The sequence below is a fragment of the Pseudophryne corroboree genome, chromosome 4 (assembly GCF_028390025.1).
Source record: "Pseudophryne corroboree isolate aPseCor3 chromosome 4, aPseCor3.hap2, whole genome shotgun sequence".
Lineage (NCBI taxonomy): Eukaryota > Metazoa > Chordata > Amphibia > Anura > Myobatrachidae > Pseudophryne > Pseudophryne corroboree.
The window spans coordinates 639,121,048-639,146,481 of NC_086447.1; the positions used below are offsets into that span (position 1 = coordinate 639,121,048).

General features: G+C 45.5%; 1 protein-coding gene across 6 annotated transcripts in view; it reads left to right on the forward strand.

Moving 5' to 3' along the window:
• The window catches only part of IPCEF1 (interaction protein for cytohesin exchange factors 1), a 331,546-nt gene extending 306,729 nt beyond the window's left edge, over positions 1-24,817 (forward strand). For all 6 annotated transcript variants that reach the window (XM_063917718.1, XM_063917720.1, XM_063917719.1 and 3 more), the window contains 2 exons: positions 12,034-12,215; positions 23,365-24,817. In XM_063917718.1, the coding sequence (XP_063773788.1) occupies positions 12,034-12,215; positions 23,365-23,565 (383 nt within the window). In that variant the 3' untranslated portion in view covers positions 23,566-24,817. The remainder of the gene's footprint in view (positions 1-12,033; positions 12,216-23,364) is intronic.
• Positions 24,818-25,434: the final 617 nt, after the last annotated feature.

Consider the following 25,434-nt stretch of genomic DNA (forward strand, 5'->3'; position numbering starts at 1 on the left):
CACTGGATTTAAGCCCGCCCCTCGGCCTTAAGCCCTGCCTTTCATTGCAGTGACATTAGCCTCCTAGTGACATTAGCCGTCAATCACCGGGAGAGCTGGGCCAGGGATCTGAGAGGAGACCAGCCAGTCCCTCCGGCCAGACAGGTAAGGAGCCGCAGCTGATTGGGTCTATTTAGGAAATGCCTAATGCAGGAGATATCTCTGACCACTTCAGCATCATGTAAACTAATGGTGAGGACTGCAGCCTCCACTGAAAACATGGCTTTTGGGTGGGATCTTGACTGATTCTTACCAATTACTATTGTTAGTACAGGGGCAGTGAGGGAACAGAAGTTTCCTCTCTGGCAGATTCTAAGCTCCTCCCGTCACTTCTATAGATTATTAATCATGATGATGACGAATGTGCAGTGAGTAAGCTGGGTCAGTACACAGAAGTCAATTGATAGTTAAATCTATACCTTTTCTACACACTCTGTCAGAGTACTGAGAGCAGTGTATTGTATAACTCTAACACCAATGTTTTTAGGGGAACCTCTGGACCTCACTACCCTCTACCCCCCGCACTCACACATCCACACTTCCACTTTCATGTAACACAAAATAAAAGAAACTATAATACTGTAAAAAAAGAAACAGAACCTTAACTTGCAATGGAAATGTCAGCATACAGTGATGAGGCTTGCACCGTTATGTACTTCCTGTTGTTGACACAAGTCAGTAGTCACTGAAGACTAGTAGGTCCCACTGGCCTAGTACCAGAACTACAGCTGTGCTGCATCTGGGTTGGGAAGGGTGTCGCTGCAGTGCTGTGCAGGCTGCAGATAGTGAATAGTGAGGTGTTGCTTGCCACTTGTGGTTTGCTGCGCTGTGTTCTTGCTCTCTTCCATCTCCTGCGTTTTGTAGTTGGCAGTTGCAGCAGGGCCAGGGAGGAAGGAACAGAGAAGATGAGGGATGGCGCGGTGCGGCATAGTGGCGCACATCATGGCGCTTCAGCCGCATCATTTATTACTATAGTGCATGCGCAGCGCACTACATTACGTTCCCTTGGTGTGTGTGTGTGTGTGTGTGTGTGTGTGGAGGGGGTTTCCCCTTTTTTACATTTTTTTTTGTTAAACTTAAGGCCCATACACACTTGACGATGCACACATCGTTAACGACCGTCGTTACTGACTTCCCTTGAACTTCCCTTGAACAGCTGAGCAAACGACATGAGCATACACACTACCAACGACCAAAGACCAACGACCAAAGACCATTCATCGTTGAAGCATCCAAGCTGAACAGTTTATTAAAATAATGAGCTGGGAACAGGGCTGGTGAACAGTGGCTTGGTCGTTGGTCGTTCACACCATACACATTCAACGACGTCTCTGGTCGGTAACGACCATAGTGGAAATTGAGCATACATGCTCCACAGATAAGCGAGGGTCATTAACGTCCCGCGGGGCCGTGCATCGGTGGTCGTCGGATGCATACACACTTGACGATATAATGAGCGACGTCATTGATGAGGGCTGAAATGAACGACGTCGCTCATTTTATCGTCAAGTGTGTATGGGCCTTTAGTATTACTCCATCCGATTGGTGCAGGTCCTATGTATAAATATAGGTGGTTGGTGTGGCCCTTTTGTATTTTGGGACCTATCCAGACCTGGGGCCTCTTGGAACCTCTGGGCATGGCATAGGTGTCCCCTTTGTACCCCTTGTTGCTGGGCCTGCTTATCGAAGCTACTGTCCACCCCTCTTTATGCTTATCTGGATGTTTTCCACTTTTAGGTAATTGTCATTTATTGGCAAGTACCTGACTGTCTACATGTTTTAGTCAGTGATGTAACTACCATGGGTGCAGGGGATGCAGCTGCCGACGAGCTCAGGCTGCTTCAAGGGCCCGCTGCTCTCCCTGCACCCAGACACAGAATGCCGTAATTCCCCTTCACATTCCCCCCCAGATCGCACCCACCGATAGCATAAACCTCCCAACCTTCTCTGTTCCCCCCCGAGGCTGCACTGCAGATGCAAGGAGGATGCAGCTGGTGGCTACCTGGTGGCACGAGTGCCGCGATTCACGGGTATTTAGGGGATGGGCCCTAATGCCGGGAAGTGCCCGGCCACATCAGAGACCTCTGCTGGACTCGGGTAGTGCTCACTCCCCCTCCCTCACCCCCCTCTCTCTCTCCCCCTGGCACTCTCTCTTACTTCTCTCTCTTTTTCACTCTCCCTGACACTGTTTCTTTCTCTCTCACTCACGCTCCTCCTGACACACTCCCTCTCTCTCTCCTCTCTCCCTGATACTGTCTTTCTCTCTGACAGTGTCTCTCTTCCTGATACTCTCTCTCCCCCTTTCTAACACTGACTCTCTCCTACTGACACCGTCTCTCTCTTCCTCACTTTCTCTCTCTCCCTCATACTCTTTCTCTGTCTCTCTTAATCTCTCTCTCATTCTCTCTCCCTCTCTCTCTCTCTCTCTCTCTGGCACTCTCTCTTGCTTCTTTCTTTTTCTCTCTCCCTGACACACTCCCTCTCTCTTCTCTCTCCCTGACACTGTCTTTTCCCGACACTGTCTCTTTCCCTCTCTCTCTGACACTGTCTCTCTCTCTCCCTGACACACACTTCCTCCTTGACACTTTCTTTCTCCCTGACACACTCTCCCTGACACTGTCTCTCGCTCCCTTATTCTCTCTTTCGTCCTATCTCTCTCCATCTTTCTCTCCCTGACACACTCTTACTCTTTTGATCCCCTCTTGCTTTCTTTCTCTCTCTCTGAAACCCTCTCCCTCTTTTCAACACTTTCCCTGACTTTCTCTTCCTGATACTTTCTTTTGCTCTCTCCCTGACTCTTTCCCTGACACACACTCTCCTTCTTACTGTCTCTGACACTCTCTTACTCTCTCTTGCTCCCCTTTCTCTCTCCCTCCCTGACACTCTATCTCTCACTCCCTCTAACTCCTCCCCCTGCTCTATCTCTCACTCTCCGACACACTCTCTCTCTTTCTCCTCTCATTCCTTTCTCTCTTTCTCCCTAACACCCTCTTACTTTTTCTTCCATGAAACCCCCTCTCTTCCTGACCACCCTCTCTCTCTTTCTTTTCTATCTCCCTCTTCTTGCTCCTCTCCCTCTCTCTCTTACCTGACACCCTTTTGTCCCTCACTCTCTCTCTCTCGCTCCTGCTATTTCCTGCTGCTTTAAGTGGCAATGTAATGACAATGGCTGGGGGGGGGGGGGGTCATTGGGTGCACACGATTTTGCGGTGGGGCCCACAACATTCTTGTTACGCCCATGGTTTTAGTCTATATTTTGGTTTATGGTTCCGAAATTTTCTGTGCTGACTTTTGGTAACTGGATAAAACATAGTGCTGGATACAGTTGTCTTCAATTCATTTACTCCCTGCACATAAGCGATATGGACGATTCCGATAATGGACTCTGGAATGGCATATAGTTTAAAATTGTCCAGTGTATACGCCTATGCGATGTTGATGTGCACTCCCATGTGTCATCAGCAACATCCTTTGTCAGACTGCATGCAGGTCCGACGGGCAACATCACCTGCGAGGCCATATTGCCAAATTATCCCCCCCTGCCGTCGCTGCAGGCATCGACAAGTGTGTATGCACATGCCTATGCTGGCACCCCCGCCTGGTTCATCGCCACCGATATTGTGCTATTTACACATCGTTCAGTATATACCCATCTTAAGAGACAGTGAGGCTGTACCCTTTAGTTCAATACCTAGTGAAAAATATTTGGCTAACATTGTCTTCATGTTGATTGACGACAAGATATGCTTTCTTGTTTAGTTTGTTAAACTATCCACTTCTCTAGCCTGTTTAACAGCTATGTGCAATATGTCACTATAATACAGAGTCTTCTTAGCACATCTCTTAAATCGCCTCTGCTGTATGGTGCTCATGGGCCTCTGAGTCAAGTGGGGCCCACACCAAAAACCAGTGAACCAGTGCCGTAACCAGGCATTTTAGCGCTGTGTGCAAGAAACGGCATTGGCACCCCCCCATGCAAGATAGGGGCAGTGCGTGCCGCAGGCGCACAAAAAATATATAGGGGCGTGGCTTCATGGAGAAGGGACGTGGCCACAAAATAATACCAATTCATACTACGGTGCACAGTAGTCTCCATTATTCAAATTACGCTGCACAGTAGCGCCACTACACCAGGTAGAGCCCCTTTTACACATTACAGCAGAGAGTCACCCTTTTTACACATTACAGCAGATAGCGTCTCCTTTTTACACATTACAGCAGACAGCATCCCCCTTTTTACACATTACGGCAGACAGTCCCCCTTTTTACACATTACAGCAGGCAGCGTCCCCTTTTTACACATTATGGCAGACAGTCCCCCTTTTTACACATTACAGCAGACAGCGTCCCCTTTTTTACACATTACGGTAGACAGTGTCCCCCTTTTTACACATTCCGGCAGACAGGGTCCCCCTTATTACACATTACGGTAGACAGCGTCCCCCTTTTTACACATTACGGCAGACAGCATCTCCCTTTTTATACATTACTGCAACCAGTCCCCATTTTTACACATTACTGCAGCCAGTCCCCCTTTTTATACATTACAGCAGACAGCGTCCCCCTTTTGACACATTATGGCAGACAGCGTCCAACTTGTTACACATTACGGCAGACAGCATCCCCTTTTTTACACATTACGGCAGACAGCATCCCCCTTTTTACACATTACGACACAGTGTCCCCCTTTTTACACATTACGGCAGACAGTGTCCCCCTTTTTACACATTACGGCAGACAGCGTCCCCCTTTTTACACATTACGGCAGACAGCGTCCCCCTTTTTACACATTACGGCAGACAGCGTCCCCCTTTTTACACATTACAGCAGACAGCGTCCCCCTTTTTACACATTACGGCAGACAGCGTCCCCCTTTTTATACATTACGGCAGACAGCGTCCCCCTTTTTACACATTACGGCAGACAGCGTCCCCCTTTATACACATTACGGCAGACAGCGTCCCCCTTTTTACACATTACGGCAGACAGCGTCCCCCATTTTACACATTGTGGCAGACAGAATAGAGATAGATAGAGAGAGAGAGAGATACTTACCATCTCTCCCTGCTGGAAGTCAGGCTCCTCGTGTGCATAGGCACGAGTGGGATGACAGACTGCAGCGTTCAGGGTAAGTCTCTTCCACTCCATCCTGTCCCCTATACCTAGGGCCGGCTCTGCCTTTGAATTCACTATGCTTGCGGCTGTCTGCACTGTTTTCCATGTGCTGTCATCTGAAATATTTATGATTCTGAAAAATTTTTTTTTTTAAATCACCGGAAAAATGGCATCGGTGCCATTTTCCCAGAGATATTGTTCATTCACAGTAGACTGGCACAGTGCCAGAGTCTTCAGAACAGACTCAGCAATTTCTTCCAGGGAAAGGGGGCTGGTGTACATCTGCACACGAGCCTCTTCCAACCAGTCTTGAAAACTCCTCTATTAATATCCACTATTCTATAACTACCATTCAAACAAGTCTAATTTAAAATACAATTGGAATTTTTAATTATTTGTAATGGTGATTTTATGGCTAAATTTAATAAATAGCACAATCTGATCTGCTTATAAGTGTAAAGACTATATTATACAGACCAGTGGCGTGCGGTGAGGTCAGTGGCTGGTGAGGCACTGACTGGTGTGTGCACAAAATGTGTAGGGGTCGCCATGGGTGTGGCGCTAAGTGAATAGAAGAGCTGGACAACAAAATAACCATGGTGTTGTGTGTGTAACCATGGGCGGATTGGAATGGAAAACCAGCCCGGTAAATGGATGTAAGCAGCAAGGTTGCACAGTGTAAGCCACTGCTGCCAGGTGTGTGTGTGTGTGGTGGTGGTGGTGGGGGGGGGGCTGGGGTCACAGTGCATTTGACTGCTGCTAGGTCCTAGTGCCTGCCGACTGCTGCGGCGATGGCTTCCCTTCCATATGGAGGCAGTGCAAAGAGGGAGGACTGTGGCACCAAGTACCCGCTGGCCTTCCGATGGGTCCTAGTGCCCAGTCGCAGCGCTGTAGGGAGGACTGGGGCACCTCTAAGCTGGAATAGTTACGATATATGGTGTGTATGTGTGTGGGGTGGACAGGATGATGATTTGAGTAGTGGGTCGAAGGTGGCTGTAAAACATGATAGGGGTAGTGGTGGTGGAGAGCAGGGGCAGGATGGAAGTAATGGGGAAGAAGGCAGGATGAGTTAAGTATTAAGGAGCAAGGTGCAGGATGGGTGTGGTGGTGGACAGCAGGAGGCAGGATGGGTATAACGGTGGACAGCAGGGGTCAGGATGGGAGAAGTGGTGGACTGCCGGAGTCAGGATGGGAGTAGTGGTGGACAGAAGGGGTCAGGATGGGAGTAGTGGTGGACTGCCGGAGTCAGGATGGGAGTAGTGGTGGACAGCAAGGGGTCATTATGGGAGTAGTGGTGGACAGTAGGGGTCAGGATGGGAGCAGTGGTGGACTGCCGGAGTCAGGATGGGAGTAGTGGTTGACAGAAGGGGTCAGGATGGGAGTAGTGGTGGACTGTCGGAGTCAGGATGGGAGTAGTGGTGGACAGCAAGGGGTCATTATGGGAGTAGTGGTGGACAGTAGGGGTCAGGCTGGGAGCAGTGGTGGACTGCCGGAGTCAGGATGGGAGTAGTGGTGGACTGCCGGAGTCAGGATGGGAGTAGTGGTGGACAGCAGGGCTCAGCATGGGAGTAGTGGTGGACTGCCGGAGTCAGGATGGGAGTAGTGGTGGACTGCCGGAGTCAGGATGGGAGTAGTGGTGGACTGCTGGAGTCAGGAAGGGAGTAGTGGTGGACAGCAGGGGTCAGGATGGGAGTAGTGGTGGACTGCCGGAGTCAGGATGGGAGTAGTGGTGGACAGCAGGGGTCAGGATGGGAGTAGTGGTGAACAGTAGGGGTCAGGATGGGAGCAGTGGTGGACTGCCGGAGTCAGGATGGGAGTAGTGATGGACTGCCGGAGTCAGGATGGGAGTAGTGGTGGACAGCAGGGGTCAGGATGGGAGTAGTGGTGGACAGTAGGGGTCAGGATGGGAGCAGTGGTGGACTGCCGGAGTCAGGATGGGAGTAGTGGTGGACTGCCGGAGTCAGGATGGGAGTAGTGGTGGACAGCAGGGCTCAGGATGGGAGTAGTGGTGGACAGTAGGGGTCAGGATGGGAGCAGTGGTGGGCTGCAGGGGACAGGATGGAGTGGAAGAGACTTACCCTGAACGCTGCAGTCTGTCATCCCACTCGTGCCTATGCTGCTGGGGGTCACCTCCTGTCTGCTGCTGCCGGGTCCCGAACGCTCTGCCTTCCTCCTTGGACAGCACGGATGCTGACTGCAGCCATAAACAATAGAGGAAGACGCCGGCCGGGTAAGAAAGCTCCGGCGTCCCCCTCCTACTGCTCCCATTCACTCTGCAGCAGCCACAGGTGACGGGTCATTCTGAAGACAGGCAGCGGAGGCTGAGGGCAGGTGCGGCGCGGTGCGACTTTGGGGGGGGGTTACAAGGACCTGACTACTGTTTTTTTTTTTAAGAAAGAGCCAGAAGTTCCCGGGTGGGGGGGGGGCACCTGACCCGCGTCCTTCCTCCCACCGGATCCACATGTGATAGAGCTGACACCGAGGCTCCCTCCCTGTACAGCACTGACAGTGACAGGATACAGTCACTGTCAGTGCTGAATCTGCTGCCCAATCACATCTGCCTTCAGTGACAGGGGCGTGCTTTCATATGGGCTGAAAGCACGTCTCTGCACTGAGGCACTTGTATGGGTGCCGCTTACACAGTTTTTTTCAATGGGCTTTTACAGCCCTCTGCTTGGTCCCGCCCCCTACCCGCCCCCTGCTTCCGGACATTTACTATTGGCAGCGGGAGGCACTGCTCTTGGTGCCTCCGAAATCAATTTAAACACCTATTTACACTGAAAATGATTACCATAATATAAGGAAGATAGTTATGACACAGAATATGTGTCATAAGTATCTTCTTTGTATTATTTTAATCATTAAAGACAGGGGAATGACAGGGGAGGCACTGACTGCACGTCCCTGATACAGACTTACACACAAATATTTATAGTGATAAAAGCAGTGGAATTATGTTTGAGGGCAGGTATAAATGTCAAAGATTTCTGTCCTATGAGTTTAAAACTTCAGGAAAAGGTCTATTTCTGCAAAACAAACTTAGAAAAGGCTAATTAGTGCTAACACCTTCATGGGTGTCAGCAAAGCCTATCAGACTGGCCGCTGGAGAGAAAGTTGCTCATTGTCTGAGGTGCAAGCTGCTGAGGGCAGAGGGAGAAACCGTTACTGCCTGAAGTGAGTGCTGTGTTGAACTGCTGTTTGCTGCGCTGGGTATTAAGAGAGGAAACCTTGTGTACAGTTAGTGCCCACATGGGCTAGGATTTATGTTCATGTTTCATTTTATTCTTGCTACAAATAAAAATAGCTGAGGCTATTTGCACCAAACACCCTGGACTGGTGTGTCACTATTTTGGCTGCTGTAAGAAAGAGCATCTGTCAACCCCAGGAGACAGCCTCCTTACCCCGAAACGCTCGCTATATATATAGGGCTTAGGTATGACAGTAGAATCAGGCGTCTAGCTCCACAACTTCTACTGATCAATCCTAAATCCCGTGAGTCCCGCCTTACCTGCAATTGATACACTCTCCACTGAGACGTGTGATGAGGTAAACGGCTGGGGAGGCACTGGCTAACAACAGAGCCAGATTTACACACAATATATGAGCCAAAGTGTTTATGTGGGCATTATACATAGGTGCAGCAGGATATATTGCTGGAAACTTGGTGAGCTGTGATCAGAGCTGTGCGGAATAGATGTGCCTCACCCGCCATAGACTTTTTACTCCAGATGTTTAACTATAAACATTATTAGAATAATACATAGAGGATATTTATCATATATTTTTTGTAATTTTCATATACTTTATGTAGCCAAAACTCTGGTGTATATGTTAGTATGGCAGGAAAGGCTCTGCCTCACATCACCGCACGTCACTGGAGGACACCCAGGCAATATCTTTAATTGGAGCGGAGTATATATATACATACACACACACTATTTTGTTATAACATTGCTGTAAATAATGTACAATAAAGCGCAGATGAGACCTGTGACGGACTTATTTTAAAACTGTATTCATGTCTTTCTCTTATGGCTGTGTTTTTTATTTATCTCTGTACATACATAGGGGTATATGCAATTGCCGGCGAATCGCAGCAATTTTTTGCCCGTTTTTTAATTCGACACAATTCGACCGTCGAATTCCGGCAGGTGGGTGCCGGAATTCAACATATTCAATAAAAAACGGATTCGACAGTCCCGCTGTCGAAAAACGGCCGATTTGACGGATTTTGATCCGATTTTTAAAAATGGTCAAAAAACCCGAAAAAAAATTGCGTGGGGTCCCCCCTCCAAAGCATAACCAGCCTCGGGCTCTTCGAGCCGGTCCTGGTTCTAAAAATCCGGGGGGAAAACTGACAGGGGATCCCCCGTATTTTTAAAACCAGCACCGGGCTCTGCGCCTGGTGCTGGTGCAAAAAATACGGGGGACAAAAAGAGTAGGGGTCCCCCATATTTTTTACACCAGCATCGGGCTCCACTAGCTGGGTAGATAATGCCACAGCCGGGGGTCACTTTTATACAGCGCCCTGCGGCCGTGGCATTAAATACGCAACTAGTCACCCCTGGCCGGGGTACCCTGGAGGAGTGGGGACCCCTTCAATCAAGGGGTCCCCCCCTCCAGCCACCCAAGGGCCAGGGGTGAAGCCCGAGGCTTTCCCACCCCCCCCCCAATCCAAGGGCTGCGGATGGGGGGCTGATAGCCTTTTGAAAAAATGAAAGAATATTGTTTTTTCCAGTAGTACTACAAGTCCCAGCAATCCTCCCCCGCAAGCTGGTACTTGGAGAACCACAAGTACCAGCATGCGGGAGAAAAACGGGCCCACTGGTACCTGTAGTTCTACTGGGGAAAAAATACCCAAATAAAAACAGGACACAGACACCGTGAAAGTAAAAGTTTATTTCACACCTGCCGACACACACATACTTACCTATGTTGACCCGCCGACTGGCACGTCTCCAATGTCGCCGACGATCCGGGGTACCTGTGAATAAAATTATACTCACCTGATCCAGTGTCCAGATTATAATCCACGTACTTGGCAAAAAAAAAACCCGAACACCCGGTACAGGCAGACTGAAAGGGGTCCCATGTTTACACATAGGACCCCTTTCCCCGAATGCAGAGACCCCCCGTGACTGCTGTCACAGAAAGGTCTCTTCAGCCAATCAAGAAGCGCCACTTCGTGGCACTCACCTGATTGGCTCTGCGCGTCTAAGCTCAGACGCGCATTGCACAGCCCCCTCCATTACTTTCAATGGTGGGAACTTTGCGGCCAGCGGTGAGGTCACCCGCGGTCAGCCGCTGACCGCGGGTAACCCCACCGCTGACCGCAAAGTTCCCACCATTGAAACTAATGGAGGGAGCTGTGCGATGCGCTGTCTGCCAGCTCAGACGCGCATACAGCCAATCAGGAGAGTGCCACGAAGTGGCGCTTCCTGATTGGCTGAAGGGACCTTTCTGTGACAGCAGTCACGGGGGGTCTCTGCATTCGGGGATAGGGGTCCCATGTGTAAACATGGGACCCCTTTCAGTCCGCCTGTTCCGGGTGTTAATTTTTTTTGTGTGCCAAGTACGTGGATTATAATCTGGACACTGGATCAGGTGAGTATAATTTTATTCACAGGTACCCCGGATCGTCGGCGACATTGGAGACGTGCCAGTCGGCGGGTCAACATAGGTAAGTATGTGTGTGTCGGCAGGTGTGAAATAAACTTTTACTTTCACGGTGTCTGTGTCCTGTTTTTATTTGGGTATTTTTTTCCAGTAGAACTACAGGTACCAGCGGGCCTGTTTTTCTCCCGCATGCTGGTACTTGTGGTTCTCCAAGTACCAGCTTGCGGGGAGGCTTGCTGGGACTTGTAGTACTACTGGAAAAAACAATATTCTTTAATTTTTTCAAAAGGCTATCAGCCCCCCATCCGCAGCCCTTGGATGGCGGGGACAGCCTCGGGCTTCACCCCTGGCCCTTGGGTGGCTGGAGGGGGGGACCCCTTGATTGAAGGGGTCCCCACTCCTCCAGGGTACCCCGGCCAGGGGTGACTAGTTGCGTATTTAATGCCACGGCCGCAGGGCGCTGTATAAAAGTGACCCCCGGCTGTGGCATTATCTACCCAGCTAGTGGAGCCCGATGCTAGTGTAAAAAATACGGGGGACCCCTACTCTTTTTGTCCCCCGTATTTTTTGCACCAGCACCAGGCGCAGAGCCCAGTGCTGGTTTTAAAAATACGGGGGATCCCCTGTCAGTTTTTTCCCCGGATTTTTAGAACCAGGACCAGCTCGAAGAGCTCGAGGCTGGTTATGCTTTGGAGGGGGGACCCCACGCATTTTTTTTTCTGATTTTACCCCATTCCATTTAAAAATAATAATAATAATAATAATAATAATATTTTAAAAAATATATAAATAATACTTGTGCCTCCTAAATAGACAAACCATGTACCTAATCCCTTCTAATATAAATAGATATGCTATTACCAATAAAAAAAAACACAAAACATGTTTTTAAATTTTTTTATTAGATTCCGCCAGCAAAGTGTGGCGGATTGAAAATGACGAATTTACTGTCTAAAAGCACTGTTGTCGAATTTACAATCTTCAATTGAATATACTTTTGTCGAATTGCCGCATTTGTACCATTGCAGAAATGTCGAATTTGACAAATGTCGATTTTCAAAAAGTCGAATTTTGAAAGTCCGTTTTTATGACGAAAAGTACTGAATTGCATTGTCGAATTTTTTTTTGGGGCGAAAATGTCCCGTTTTTCGACATTTTCGGGAATTCGACCGCAATTGCATATGCCCAATATATCTAAAATCGTTGCATGCGTGTATGATTTCAATTGTAAAATGCCATATTTCTTTTTATACTGTCTATAAGATCCAGATGATGATGAAATGGAGAGGTTATATAAATCTTTAGAGCAAGCAAGTCTATCACCCATTGGAGTTCGGCGTCCCTCTACCAAAAGAGACCTGAGGAAGTCCTTTATCAAGCGTAGTAAAAACCCATCCATAAATGAGAAATTGCACAAGATCAGAACTTTGAATAGTACATTGAAGGTAAGTCATCTTAAATCTCAGAATTAATTTACAATATTTAATTATTCTGCACATAAAATGCTGTATTTTAAATTTAAGTGTGTCAACCCCTTTACTGCGGATGGCAAGTAACTCTCTTCATCCACATATGCCTATAAACTATATGACTCAAAGAGCCCCTGATTAAAAAAAACAACACAAACCTTACCTGCTCCTCTCCATTATTGATCTCCTGGTGGGAGCTGTGTTTTGGGTACTGATGTCAGCACGTCAGTTTGGTGAAAAAGAAAATAGAATAGAACCTATTGGGGTAAGACTTGTCCTCTATACCTCCAACACTGGCACCTAGAAAGATGGAGTCCTCTCCAGGGGCATTTTAACAGAGGAGCGGGCCCATGTGCAGGCTTCGGTGGGCCCTCTCCTCTGCACGGTGCAGTAGGCTCTGACATTGTGCCGCAGTGTACTGCGCATGTGCAGGTCTCCGTAAACATGGCACCATATTTACTGCCTGCGCATGCATGGTGGCCATTATGGCTGTGATTTTCACTGTGGCTGCATCACCTGACGCGAGACTCTGAAATGGTAAGTATTAAAACATGTATGCGGTGTGGGCTCCCCCTGAACCCAGGGGCCCGTGTTCACTGTACACGTTGCACCCATTATAGAAACATCAGTGGTCCCCTCCTTTAAACTACGTGCCCTCAATAAAGTTATTTCCGGGTGATCAGTGTGATCACAAGGCAAAAAGCACTACATAACAGAAATGAGAAGAACCATGAGTCCTGGAAGTAATGACATGGCCCCCACAGAGCACTGATCTCAACATCATCCAGTCTGTCTGAGGTTACATAAAGAGACAGAAGGATTTCAGCAAACTTACATCCACAGAAGATCTGTGGTTCGTTTTCCAAGATGTTTGGAACAACCTCCCTCCCGAGGTCCTTCAAAAACTATGTGCAAGTATACCTAGAAGAATTGATGCTGTGTTGAAGGCAAAGGGTGGTCAAAGCAAATATTGATTTGACCTTGATTTTTCTGTTCATTCACTTTTTGCTTATTGTTAAAAATAAACTATTAGTACTTCTATTATTGAAAGCATTCTTTGCAGCATTTTTTCCACACCTGGCTAAAACTTTTTCACAGTGCTCTGTGTGTGTATACTGTATGTATGGGGTGGGCTTCTGGTTGCCGAATGTCGGGATCCTGGCGCACAGTATACCGGCGCCGGAATCCTGACAGCCGATATACCGACACATATTCTCCCTCGTGGGGGTCCACAACCCCCCTGGAGGGAGAATAAATAGCGTGGCGTGCGTATATCGCCACCGTGCCTGCAGCGTGGCGAGCGCAGCGAGCCCGCAAGGGGCTCATTTTGTGCTTGCCACGCTGTCGGTATGCCGGCGCCGATATGCTGGTCGCCGGGAGCCTGGCCGCCGGCATACCATACTACACCCGTATGTATGTATGTATGTATATATGTGTGTGTGTGTTTGTGTGTGTGTGTGTGTGTGTGTGTATATATATATATATATATATATATTTATTTTGTAGATGGTAATCCGCACTCACATCTAAAATACTTCATCGGTGGGGTGCTCCACAAAGGTAACAGTTCATGTGCTACAAATATGTCCAGTAAGGTCAATTAGACCAATAGAGGGCACTCACCAAAGTTTAAACCACACTCCTGGAAGTCAGTCTCCGCTCTGTGGTTTGCTTTCCACGCAGCCACAGAGCGTTGTACATATGCTGCACAGTTTTAGATGCCAGGACCGGAAGTCGCCTTAGGTGACATGACCAGAAATCATGTCATCCAAGGCAAGCTTGTGTTCCACATTATACAGTGCGTTCCACCGGCAAAGAACAATCAACAAATTACATATTAGCACAATTACTCCATGCTGGTCATCCGTATTACATTGGTACAACTGCTTAATAAACTAAACATATTAAGCTATATCAAAATTAGAAACCAATATAGTATAATGATGGCCATAATTAGAGTTATATTATAAAGGCATATGGGAGCCCGTTAGGCACAACTCAGTCAGCATCACATTACATAAACATAAAAAAACATACAAATACAACTGGCATATTGAGTTCATCCTCCAATTGGTTGAATTGATTTTGAAAAACAACTACTTTATGTATGGCTCTGAGTATTACACACAAACAAATGGAACTGCGGTGGGCTCCAATTTGGAAACAGCCTATGCAAATCTTTATATGTCTGTGTATGAAAAGGTGTATATATATTAAAAATATTTGGCTCAAAGATATTATTATATTTTCTGTTTATTGAGGATGTATTTTTGATATGGTCTGGCACCAGGGATGAGTTTTAAACTGTTTAAGTGAACCTATTCATTTTACATATACTATTGATCAGCAGACTATTCATGTGTTGGATGTCTCAGTTTACAAAGAAAAGCAGGGGTTTGGCTTTACCCTATATCAGAAACCGACTGACCGAAACACCTTATTACAGGTGAATAGCCAACATCCAGGTAGACTCAAGAAGAGTCTTCTGATTTCGCAATTTTTACGAGTCTTTTGGACTAATTCATCTATTGACACTGCCATTGTCCAGTTGGATTTATTTATTTATTATTTTATTTATTTATTAACAGTTTCTTATATAGTGCAGCAAATTCTGTTGCGCTTTACAATTTGAAATAACAATAACAAACTTGGTGATAACAAACAGTCATAGAGGTAGGAAAGCCCTGCTCGCAAGCTTACAATCTATAGGGAAATAGGCATGTGTACACAAGGAAAGGTGCTATTTATTGCATAGAATGAGAAGACGTGAGGATATGTGTGGACTGTACAGAGTGGATGCAATTTGATAGGAAGGTTTATGAAAGTTATGTGGGCGGTTCTGGAATTTGATATGCTTCCCTAAAGAGCTGAGTTTTCAGGGAACGCTTGAAGGTTTGGAGACTAGAGGAGAATCTTATTGTGCGTGGTAGGTCATTCCACAGAGTGGGTGCAGCCCGATGAAAGTCCTGCAATCGTGAGTGGGAGCGAGTAATGAGTGTGGATGAGAGACGCAGGTCTTGTGAAGAGCGAAGAGGTCGGGTTGGGAGTTAGATGAAACGAAGGATAGATTCCTTGATAGAAGGTACTCACCTAAGACAATTAAGAGATGTATGCAGAAAGCTCTTTATTGTTTCCAACATCCGCTGAAGAAACATACGAAGAAAGGGCAAACTGGTCGAATGGTCAGAGTCAGTACGTTTGATTACACTTCCAACTCAGCACAGTTTGTGTATAAGAAATTTTGGCCAGTGATCACTTCTTACCCAACATTACATCTTAAGGGTACACCACCCCCAATGTGTGTGTTCAGGAGGGGGCCTAATCTACACCAGTTGTTATTGTTAATGAGGCCAACTATTCAACCAAGTGATCAGACCAGTCATTGGTTGAGATCATCCAAACCGGGATGTCACAGATGCACCCGATGTGTTAGCTGCCATTCGATGGCCAGTGGTAAAGTGTTTACTCACCCACACACTGGTAAGAAGATAACTATTAAACACAGACTGACTGTACCAGTCAATATGTTGTGTACATTTTAATCTGCCCATGTGGATTATATTATGTGGGCATGACCACACGGTCATTTCGTGATCTAATGGCAAATCACTGATACTCTATCAGAACTGCATTAAGTACTGGTACCACTGACAAACCAGTTGTGAAACACTATCTGGAGCATGGTCATCAGGTGTCTACGGTCAGGTGTATGTTGATAGACCTTGTATCTAAACAGGCTCATGGTGGTGATTGTGGTCTGATGCTTAAAAAGCTGGAGGCGCGATTAATTTATCGACTTGATACTATTGCACCAAGTGGACTTAATGAAAATAATCCGCTTGGAATCTTTATTCACTAATCTCCGCTTTATCAATTAATTTTTGCATTTAATATTTGCATTTATTGTTGAATTAATGAACTATTCTGTTGGGGTGCAGCATGCTTTGTTATTCTATTCTTCTAGAGAAGTACAGTGTTTTATATGTAATAAGTGTGGATTTATATGTATTTGTATGTTTTTTATGTTTATTTAATGTGATGCTGACTGAGTTGTGCCTTCCGGGCTCCCATGTGCCTTTATAATATATATCTAATTATGGCCATCATTATACTATATTGGTTTCTAATTTTGATATAGCTTAAGATGTTTAGCTTATTAAGTAGTTGTGCCAATGTAATACTGATGACCAGCATGGAGTTATTGTGCTAATACTGTATGGAATTTGTTGATTGTACTTTGCCGGTGGAATGCACTGTATAATGTGGAACACAAGCTTGCCTTGGATGACATGACTTCCGGTCACATGACGTCACATCACCTAAGGGGACTTCCGGTCCCGGCATCTAAAGCTGTGCAGCATATATACAACGCTCTGTGGCTGTGTGGAATGCAAGCCACGGAGAGGAGACTGACTTCCGGGAGTGTGGTGCAACACACCCTGGCTGTGGGGTATGGGGTACTTCTGGTTAGTGCGACTTCCGGTAATGGGAGCCGTGCCACTTCTCAGTTATACAGAGGTCAGTGTCTAACATTTTGTATTGGATGTAAGGTATCTAGAGCACTCTGTCATATATACATGCTTCTCTAAGTGCTGGGTTCAATATAATTTGTTTTTCTTTATTACACCTATTGATGAGCGGGTTCGGTTCTCCGAGAACCGAAACCCCCCGAACTCCACGTGGTTTTCACGGGTCCTAGGCAGCCTCGGTTCTTCCCGCCTGACTTGGAAAACCTGGAAAGAGGTAAAAAGTCATCATCCCGCTGTCGGATTCTCGCGAGATTCGGATTCCATATAAAGAGTCGCGCGTTGCCGCCATTTTCAGTCGTGCATTGTAGAGAGAGCGAGAGGACGTGGCTACGTTCTCTCAGTGGAAAGCTCAATATCAGTGCTCAGTATCAGTGCTGCATTGTGGTGACCAGTATACTACAGTACAATAGTCCAGTGCTGCATCTCGCTGCTCAGTGTCTCAGTTCTAGTATCCTCATCAGTGCTCAGTATCAGTGCTCATTGTCTTGTGCTGCATTGTGGTGTCCAGTATACTACAGTACATTACTAATAGTCCAGTGCTGCATCTTGCTGCTCTGTGCCAGTTCTAGTATCCTCATCAGTGCTCAGTATCACTGCTCATTGTCTTGTGCTGCATTGTGGTGACCAGTATACTACAGTACATTACTAATAGTCCAGTGCTGCATCTTGCTGCTCTGTGTCAGTTCTAGTATCCTCATCAGTGCTCAGTATCACTGCTCATTGTCTTGTGCTGCATTGTGGTGACCAGTATACTACAGTACATTACTAATAGTCCAGTGCTGCATCTCGCTGTTCTGTCAGTTCTAGTATCCTCATCAGTGCTCAGTATCACTGCTCATTGTCTTGTGCTGCATTGTGGTGCTCAGTATACTACAGTACATTACTAATAGTCCAGTGCTGCATCTTGCTGCTCAGTGTCAGTTCTAGTATCCTCATCAGTGCTCAGTGGCCCTCATTCCGAGTTGTTCGCTGGCAAGCTGCTTTTAGCAGCTTTGCACACGCTAAGCCGCCGCCTACTGGGAGTGAATCTTAGCTTCTTAAAATTGCGAACGAAAGATTCTCAAAATTGCGACCACACACCTCTTAGCAGTTTCTGAGTAGCTCCAGACTTACTCGGCATCTGTGATCAGTTCAGTGCTTGTCGTTCCTGGTTTGACGTCACAAACACACCCAGCGTTCGCCCAGACACTCCTCCGTTTCTTCAGCCACTCCCGCGTTTTTCCCAGAAACGGTAGCGTTTTTTCGTACACACCCATTAAACAGCCTGTTTCCGCCCAGAAACACCCACTTCCTGTCAATCACATTACGATCACCAGAACGAAGAAAAAACCGTGAGTAAAATTCCTAACAGCATAGCAAATTTACTTGGCGCAGTCGCAGTGCGGACATTGCGCATGCGCACTAAGCGGAAAATCGCTGCGATGCGAAAAAATTTACTGAGCGAACAACTCGGAATGACCCCCAGTATCACTGCTCATTGTCTTGTGCTGCATTGTGGTGCTCAGTATACTACAGTACATTACTAATAGTCCAGTGCTGCATCTTGCTACTCTGTGTCAGTTCTAGTATCCTCATCAGTGCTCCGTATCACTGCTCATTGTCTTGTGCTGCATTGTGGTGACCAGTATACTACAGTACATTACTAAAAGTTCAGTGTCTTGTGCTGCATCTTGCTGCTGTAGGGTGCTGTGGTAGTGTCCTGTCACTGTGCATAGGTCATCATCATTCCAGTCACAGTGGTATCTGGTATCTATCTAGTGATATCTAATTCCAGACATTACTGCCGTCTAATTCCAGATATATTACAGACATATAATTCCACACATTAAAAATGGAGAACAAAAATTTGGAGGGTAAAATAGGGAAAGATCAAGATCCACTTCCACCTAGTGCTGAAGCTGCTGCCACTAGTCATGGCAGAGACGATTCAATGCCATCAACGTCGTCTGCCAAGGCCGATGCCCAATGTCATAGTAGAGAGCATGTAAAATACAGAAAACAAAAGTTCCGTAAAATGACCCAAAAATCTAAATTAAAAGCGCCTGAGGAGAAGCGTAAACTTGCCAATATGCCATTTACGACACGGGGTGGCAAGGAACGGCTGAGGCCCTGGCCTATGTTCATGGCTAGTGGTTCAGCTTCACATGAGGATGGAAGCACTCATTCTCCCACTAGAAAAATGAAAAGAGTTAAGTTGGCAAGAGCACAGCAGAGAACTGTACGTTCTTCTAAATCACAAATCCCCAAGGAGAGTCCAATTGTGTCGGTTGCGATGCCTGACCTTCCCAACACTGGACGGGAAGAGGTGGCTCCTTCCACCATTTGCACCTCCCCCTGCAAGTGCTGGAAGGAGCACCCACAGTCCAGTTCCTGATATTCAAATTAAAGATGTCACTGTTGAAGTACACCAGGATGAGGATATGGGTGTTGCTGGCGCTGAGGAGGAAATTGACAAGGAGGATTCTGATGGTGAGGTGGTTTGTTTAAGTCAGGCACCGGGGGAGACACCTGTTGTCCATGGGATGATTAAGGCCATTGACATGCCTGGTCAAAATACCAAAAAAATCACCTCTTCGGTGTGGAATTATTTCAACAGAAACACGGACAACAGGTGTCAAGCCATGTGTTGCCTTTGTCAAGCTGTAATAAGTAGGGGTAAGGACGTTAACCACCTAGGAACATCCTCTCTTATACGTCACCTGGAGCGCATTCATCAGAAGTCATTGACAAATTCAAAATCTTTGGGTGACAGCGGAAGCAGTCCACTGACAACTAAATCCCTTCTTCCTCTTGTACCCAAGCTCCTGCAAACCACCCCACCAACTCCCTCAATGTCAATTTTCTCCTTAGACAGGAACGCCAATAGTCCTGCAGGCCATGTCACTGGCAAGTCTGATGAGTCCTCTCCTAACTGGGATTCCTCTGATGGATCCTTGAGTGTAACGCCTACTGCTGCTGTTGCTGCTCCTGCTGTTGCTGCTGGGAGTCGATCGTCATCCCAGAGGGGAAGTCGGCAGACCACTTGTACTACTTCCAGTAAGCAATTGACTGTCCAATAGTCCTTTGAAAGGAAGATGAAATATAACAGCAGTCATCCTGTTGCAAAGCGGATAACTCAGGCCTTGACAACTATATTGGTGTTAGACGTGCATCCGGTACCCGCCATTAGTTCACAGGGACTTAGAGAATTGCTTGAAGTAGTGTGTCCCCTGTACCAAATCCCATCTAGGTTCCACTTCTCTAGGCAGGCAATACCGAGTACACAGACACAGACGTCAGAAAAAGACTCACCAGTGCCCTAAAAAATGCAGTTGTACCCACTGTCCACTTAACCACGGACATGTGGACAAGTGGAGCAGGGCAGACTAAGGACTATATGACTGTGACAGCCCACTGGGCAGATGTATTGCCTCCCGCAGCAACAACAACAGGAGCGACACCAGTAGCAGCATCTCGCAAACGCTAACTCGTTCCTAGGCAGGCTACGTTTTGTATCACCGCTTTCCATAAGAGGCACACAGCTGACAACCTTTTACGGAAACTGAGGAACATCATCGCAGATTGGCTTACCCCAATTGGACTCTCCTGGGGATTTGTGACATCGGACAACACGTGCGTGCATTACATGTGGGCAAATTCCAGCACGTCCCATGTTTTGCACATACAATGAATTTGGTGGTGCATAATTTTTTTAAAAAGACAGGGGCGTGCAGGAGATGCTGTCGGTGGCCCGAAAAATTGCGGGCCACTTTCGGCATTCAGCCACCGCGTGCCGAAGACTGGAGCACCAATAAACACTCCTGAACATGCCCTGCCATCAGCTGAAGCAAGAGGTGGTAACGAGGTGGAATTCAACCCTCTATATGCTTCAGAGGATGGAGGAGCAGCAAAAGGCCATTCAAGCCTATACATCTGCCTACGATATAGGCAAAGTAGGGGGAATGCACCTGACTCAAGCGCAGTGGAGAATGATTTCCATGTTGTGCAAGGTTCTCCAACCCTTTGAACTTGCCACACGTGAAGTCAGTTCAGACACTGCCAGCCTAAGTCAGGTCATTCCCCTCATCAGGCTTTTGCAGAAGCAGCTGGAGAGATTGAATGAGGAGCTAAAACTGAGCGATTCTGCTAGGCATGTGGGACTTGTGGATGGAGCCCTTCATTCGCTTAACCAGGATTCACGGGTTGTCAATCTGTTGAAATCAGAGCACTACATTTTGGCCACCGTGCTCAATCCTAGGTTTAAAGCCTGCGTTGTATCTCTCTTTCCGGCAGACACAAGTGTGCAGATGTTCAAAGACCTGCTGGTGAGACACTTGTCAAGTCAAGTGGAACGTGACCCGCCAACAGCTCCTCCTTCATTTTCTACCGCCACTGGAGCTGCCAGGAAAAGGATAAAATTTCCAAAACCACCCGCTGGCGGTTATGCAGGGCAGTCATCGGCAAGTGCTGACATCTGGTCCGGACTGAAGGACCTGCCAACGATTACTGACATGTCGTCTACTTTCACTGCATATGATACTGTCACCATTGAAAGAATGGTGGAGGATTATATGAGTGACAGCATCCAAGTAGGCATGTCAGACAGTCCGTACGTATACTTGCAGGAAAAAGAGGCAATTTGCACAAACTGGCTTTATTTTACCTAAGTTGCCCCCCCCCCTCCAGTGTGTACTCCGAAATAGTGTTTAGTGTGGAAAAATGTGGAGACATTTACCAGCAATTGCCTCCAGAAAGTACACAGGGACCTGTGATGGTGGATTCCAGTGGGGACGAATTAATACTCTGTGAGGAGGGGGATGTACACAGTGAAAGGGGTGAGGAATCAGGGGATGAGGATGAGGTGGACATCTTGCCTCTGTAGTGCAAGAAGAGTTTGATTGCTTCTTTTTTGGTGGGGGCCCAAACCAACTAGTCATTTCAGCCACAGTCGTGTGGCAGACCTTGTCATTGAAATGATTGGTTTGTTAAAGTGTGCATGTCCTGTTTATACAACATAAGGGTGGGTTGGCCCAAGGACAATTCCATCTTGCACCTCTTTTTATTTTTATTTTTCTCTGCATCATGAGCTGTTTGGGGACTATTTTTTTTAAGTTCCATCCTGTCTGACACTGCAGTGCCACTCCTAGATGGGCCAGGTGTTTGTGCCGCCCAATTGTGTCGCTTAGCTTAGTCATCCAGCGACCTCGGTGCAAATTTTAGGACTAAAAATAATATTGTGAGGTGTTCAGAATAGACTGGAAATGAGTGAAAATTATGGTTATTGAGGTTAATAATACTATAGGATCAAAATTACCCCCAAATTCTATGATTTAAGCTGTTTTTGAGGTTTTTTTTAAAAAAAACCACCCAAATCCAAAACGCACCCGAATCCGACAAAAGATTAGAAATGGAGGTTTTGCCAAAACGCATCCGAATCCAAAACACGACCGCCGAACCGAATCCAAAACCAAAACACAAAACCCGAAAAATGCCCGCTGCACATCTCTAATTATACCTGTAGATAAACTGAGTATACTCTCTATATAAGTGGTGTTTCACTTAGACCCTGTACTCTGTAAATATGATACAGGTTGAGTATCCCATATCCAAATATTCCGAAATACGGAATATTCCGAAATACAGACTTTTTTGAGTGAGAGTGAGATAGTGAAACCTTTGTTTTTTGATGGCTCAATGTACACAAACTTTGTTTAATACACAAAGTTATTAAAAATATTGTATTAAATGACCTTCAGGCTGTGTGTATAAGGTGTATATGAAACATAAATGAATTGTGTGAATGTAGACACACTTTGTTTAATGTACAAAGTTATAAAAATATTGGCATAAATTACCTTCAGGCTGTGTGTATAAGGTGTATATGTAACATAAATGCATTCTGTGCTTAGATTTAGGTCCCATCACCATGATATCTCATTATGGTATGCAATTATTCCAAAATACGGAAAAATCCCATATCCAAAATACCTCTGGTCCCAAGCATTTTGGATAAGGGAGACTCAACCTGTATTACTGCACAGCTGCTGATTGATGTATTAATGTATTAATTAATTAAACAATTATTGTCTATACTGAGAGGTATTTATGGGGGCCTGTGAGGCATTGTCAGTATGCCTCCTGTCTCCATGGTGTGAGGATGTCCCAGTAACCTGTCTTGATAAAGACCCATGTAGGGTCGAAACGTCGACCTCTTATGAATTTGTGATGACTGAATAAAGACCTTTATTGGATTTTAAACTTTGGTGAGAGCCCTCTATTGGTCTGAATGACCGTAATAGACATTATATATATATATATATATATATATATATATATATATATATATATATATATATATATATATATAATCTGCAGTGAAATGCTTAATATAGATTCATTTTGTTTGTCATTTATTTCCCATGTATGGTTCTGTACATTTACAGACAGACAAAATATGATTTACAATGAACTATTCAAGGGTCTAGATGTAAAAAAAAGAATATGTACTACATGTTCAAACATGTTTTTGAATATATTAAGAAAGCTGCACACTTACAAAAAGAGTGTATACATACAATTTACCTATTTATTTATTTATTTATTATTTATTTTACAAGTGTAAAGAACATGACCTGGCAATGATCAACCTGTTGTTGGAAAATGGAGAAATCACTAGTGAGAAATACAGAGAATGGAAGGACACCAACACAATGCTGTTTCAGGATATATACTCACCACCTTGTTCTAGAGACTGCCCTGGCGATACAACACAAGTTTCAAGTGAAACAAAGACCTCTGCAGTTGTAAACATTTCCTAAGGATTTACATTGTTGTCAAGTATTTGACCACATCATGTTGTACTTCAGTGACATAATCAAACACTGTGAGAGCAGTCCCTCTTTTTCAAATATACTTACTGATGCAGATGGGAGCCCAGATAGTTTTACTTGTCCACTGTGTATTTATATAGTTGAAGAAATTGATGATCTTTGCACCACACACTTCTCACTATGGATAGCATATGAATGGATGCTGACTACCGGATAAATTTCCCACAAAAGGGGATCACTCCATTGTAGTGCTGCAATGTGATCATTATAATTACTTGCTACAAATGTTAAATACTTGTGGACATGCTAATAAAATATTTTAATTTATTCATGTATATAAATAATTATATCTGGACAAATTTCTTGCAGACATAAAATATACACACAGATGTGACTGTTTAATAAGAAATCTATTCCACTCCCTACTGTGGATCTTGAACATTACGTATCAAATAACATGAAATCAGAAATTCACTTGGACTAAGAACATTTAAAAACAAATTTTCGGGTAATTTTCCAACAATTACACATCAGTGCATCTATATTCTAGTGGTAGAATTTTCTTATGCAATGGGATAGTATGTACTTAACCTCATAGTTAATTGCAGACCCTCCAACATGACCCATTCCATTAGGTACAAAATGCTCTGCTCCTGGACTTCCCTCTTAATTTATGATTTCCATCACCTGTGCTGAACTAGTTAAATGATAAGAAAGCTGTTTCTTCACAGGTGATGGCAATAATAAATTTAGAGAAGTCCAGGAGCAGAGCATTTTGTACCTAGTGGAGTGGGTCATGTTGGAGGGTATATAATTGTCTCTTTTATATGTAATACTCTTGCGTCCATTGCACTTCTAGTATGACTGGCGGTCCCACATAGAAACGGATGGGACATATGGCATATATCCAATGGGCACCCAGCCACATCTTGATTTGGCTCAGTCTGTGTTGCTAGCTACGATGCTCCTTTTTAACAAAGGGAATGTGATGCAGTTATATTAACACAGCACAATCAACGTTATAAGTGTTTGAAGATTGATGTTACTATTTGCTCATGATAAATATTTTCCACCTGTACATTTAGAACTGCACAAGGGTCTGCTGCTTTAGCACAGGGTTTCTCAGGCTGCAATACATGTTCCAAGGAAACTTCAGACTGGCAGTACTACCACCAATTGAATTAAACTCAAAATAACAGTATAATTTATAAGTGACAAATAAAACATTCAAAACAATTTAGCAAGATGTATGTTTTTTCTTATTTGTACATACATAAATGTTTATTTGGTAAACATTTATGAATATTAAAGCATAGGTTCTCATCTCTGTACTCAAGATCCCACACAGTGCATGTTTTCCAGGTCTGCACACAGAATCACAAGTCAAATAATTAGCTCTACCTGTGGCTCTTTTAAAATGTGTCAGTGAGTAACGTGCAGTTGTTAGGTGCCCTGGAAAACGTGAACTCCTGAGGACCGAAACTGAGAACCGCTGCATTAAGGTGTAAGTGGAATTTAATGTACACACTGAATGACTTCCCTGAGATAAAATGATTCACAATAAAAAGTACATGGAAAACATTTACCATCATAAGGGGATATATGGGAAAAAAAGTTCAAGATGTGCTATACTAATAAAAATAGATCACTTATAACTAGAGATAAGCAGGTTTGGTTCTCAGACAACCGAACCCCCCCCCCCCCCCCTCCCCCCCGAAACTTCACTACCCGAGCCCGGATCCGAGTCAGGCTCGGGTTTTCCCACCTGACTTGGAAAACCAGAATGAGGCAAAACGTCATCATCCCACTGTCAGATTCTCACAGGGTTTGAATTCCATATAATGAGCCGCACGTCCC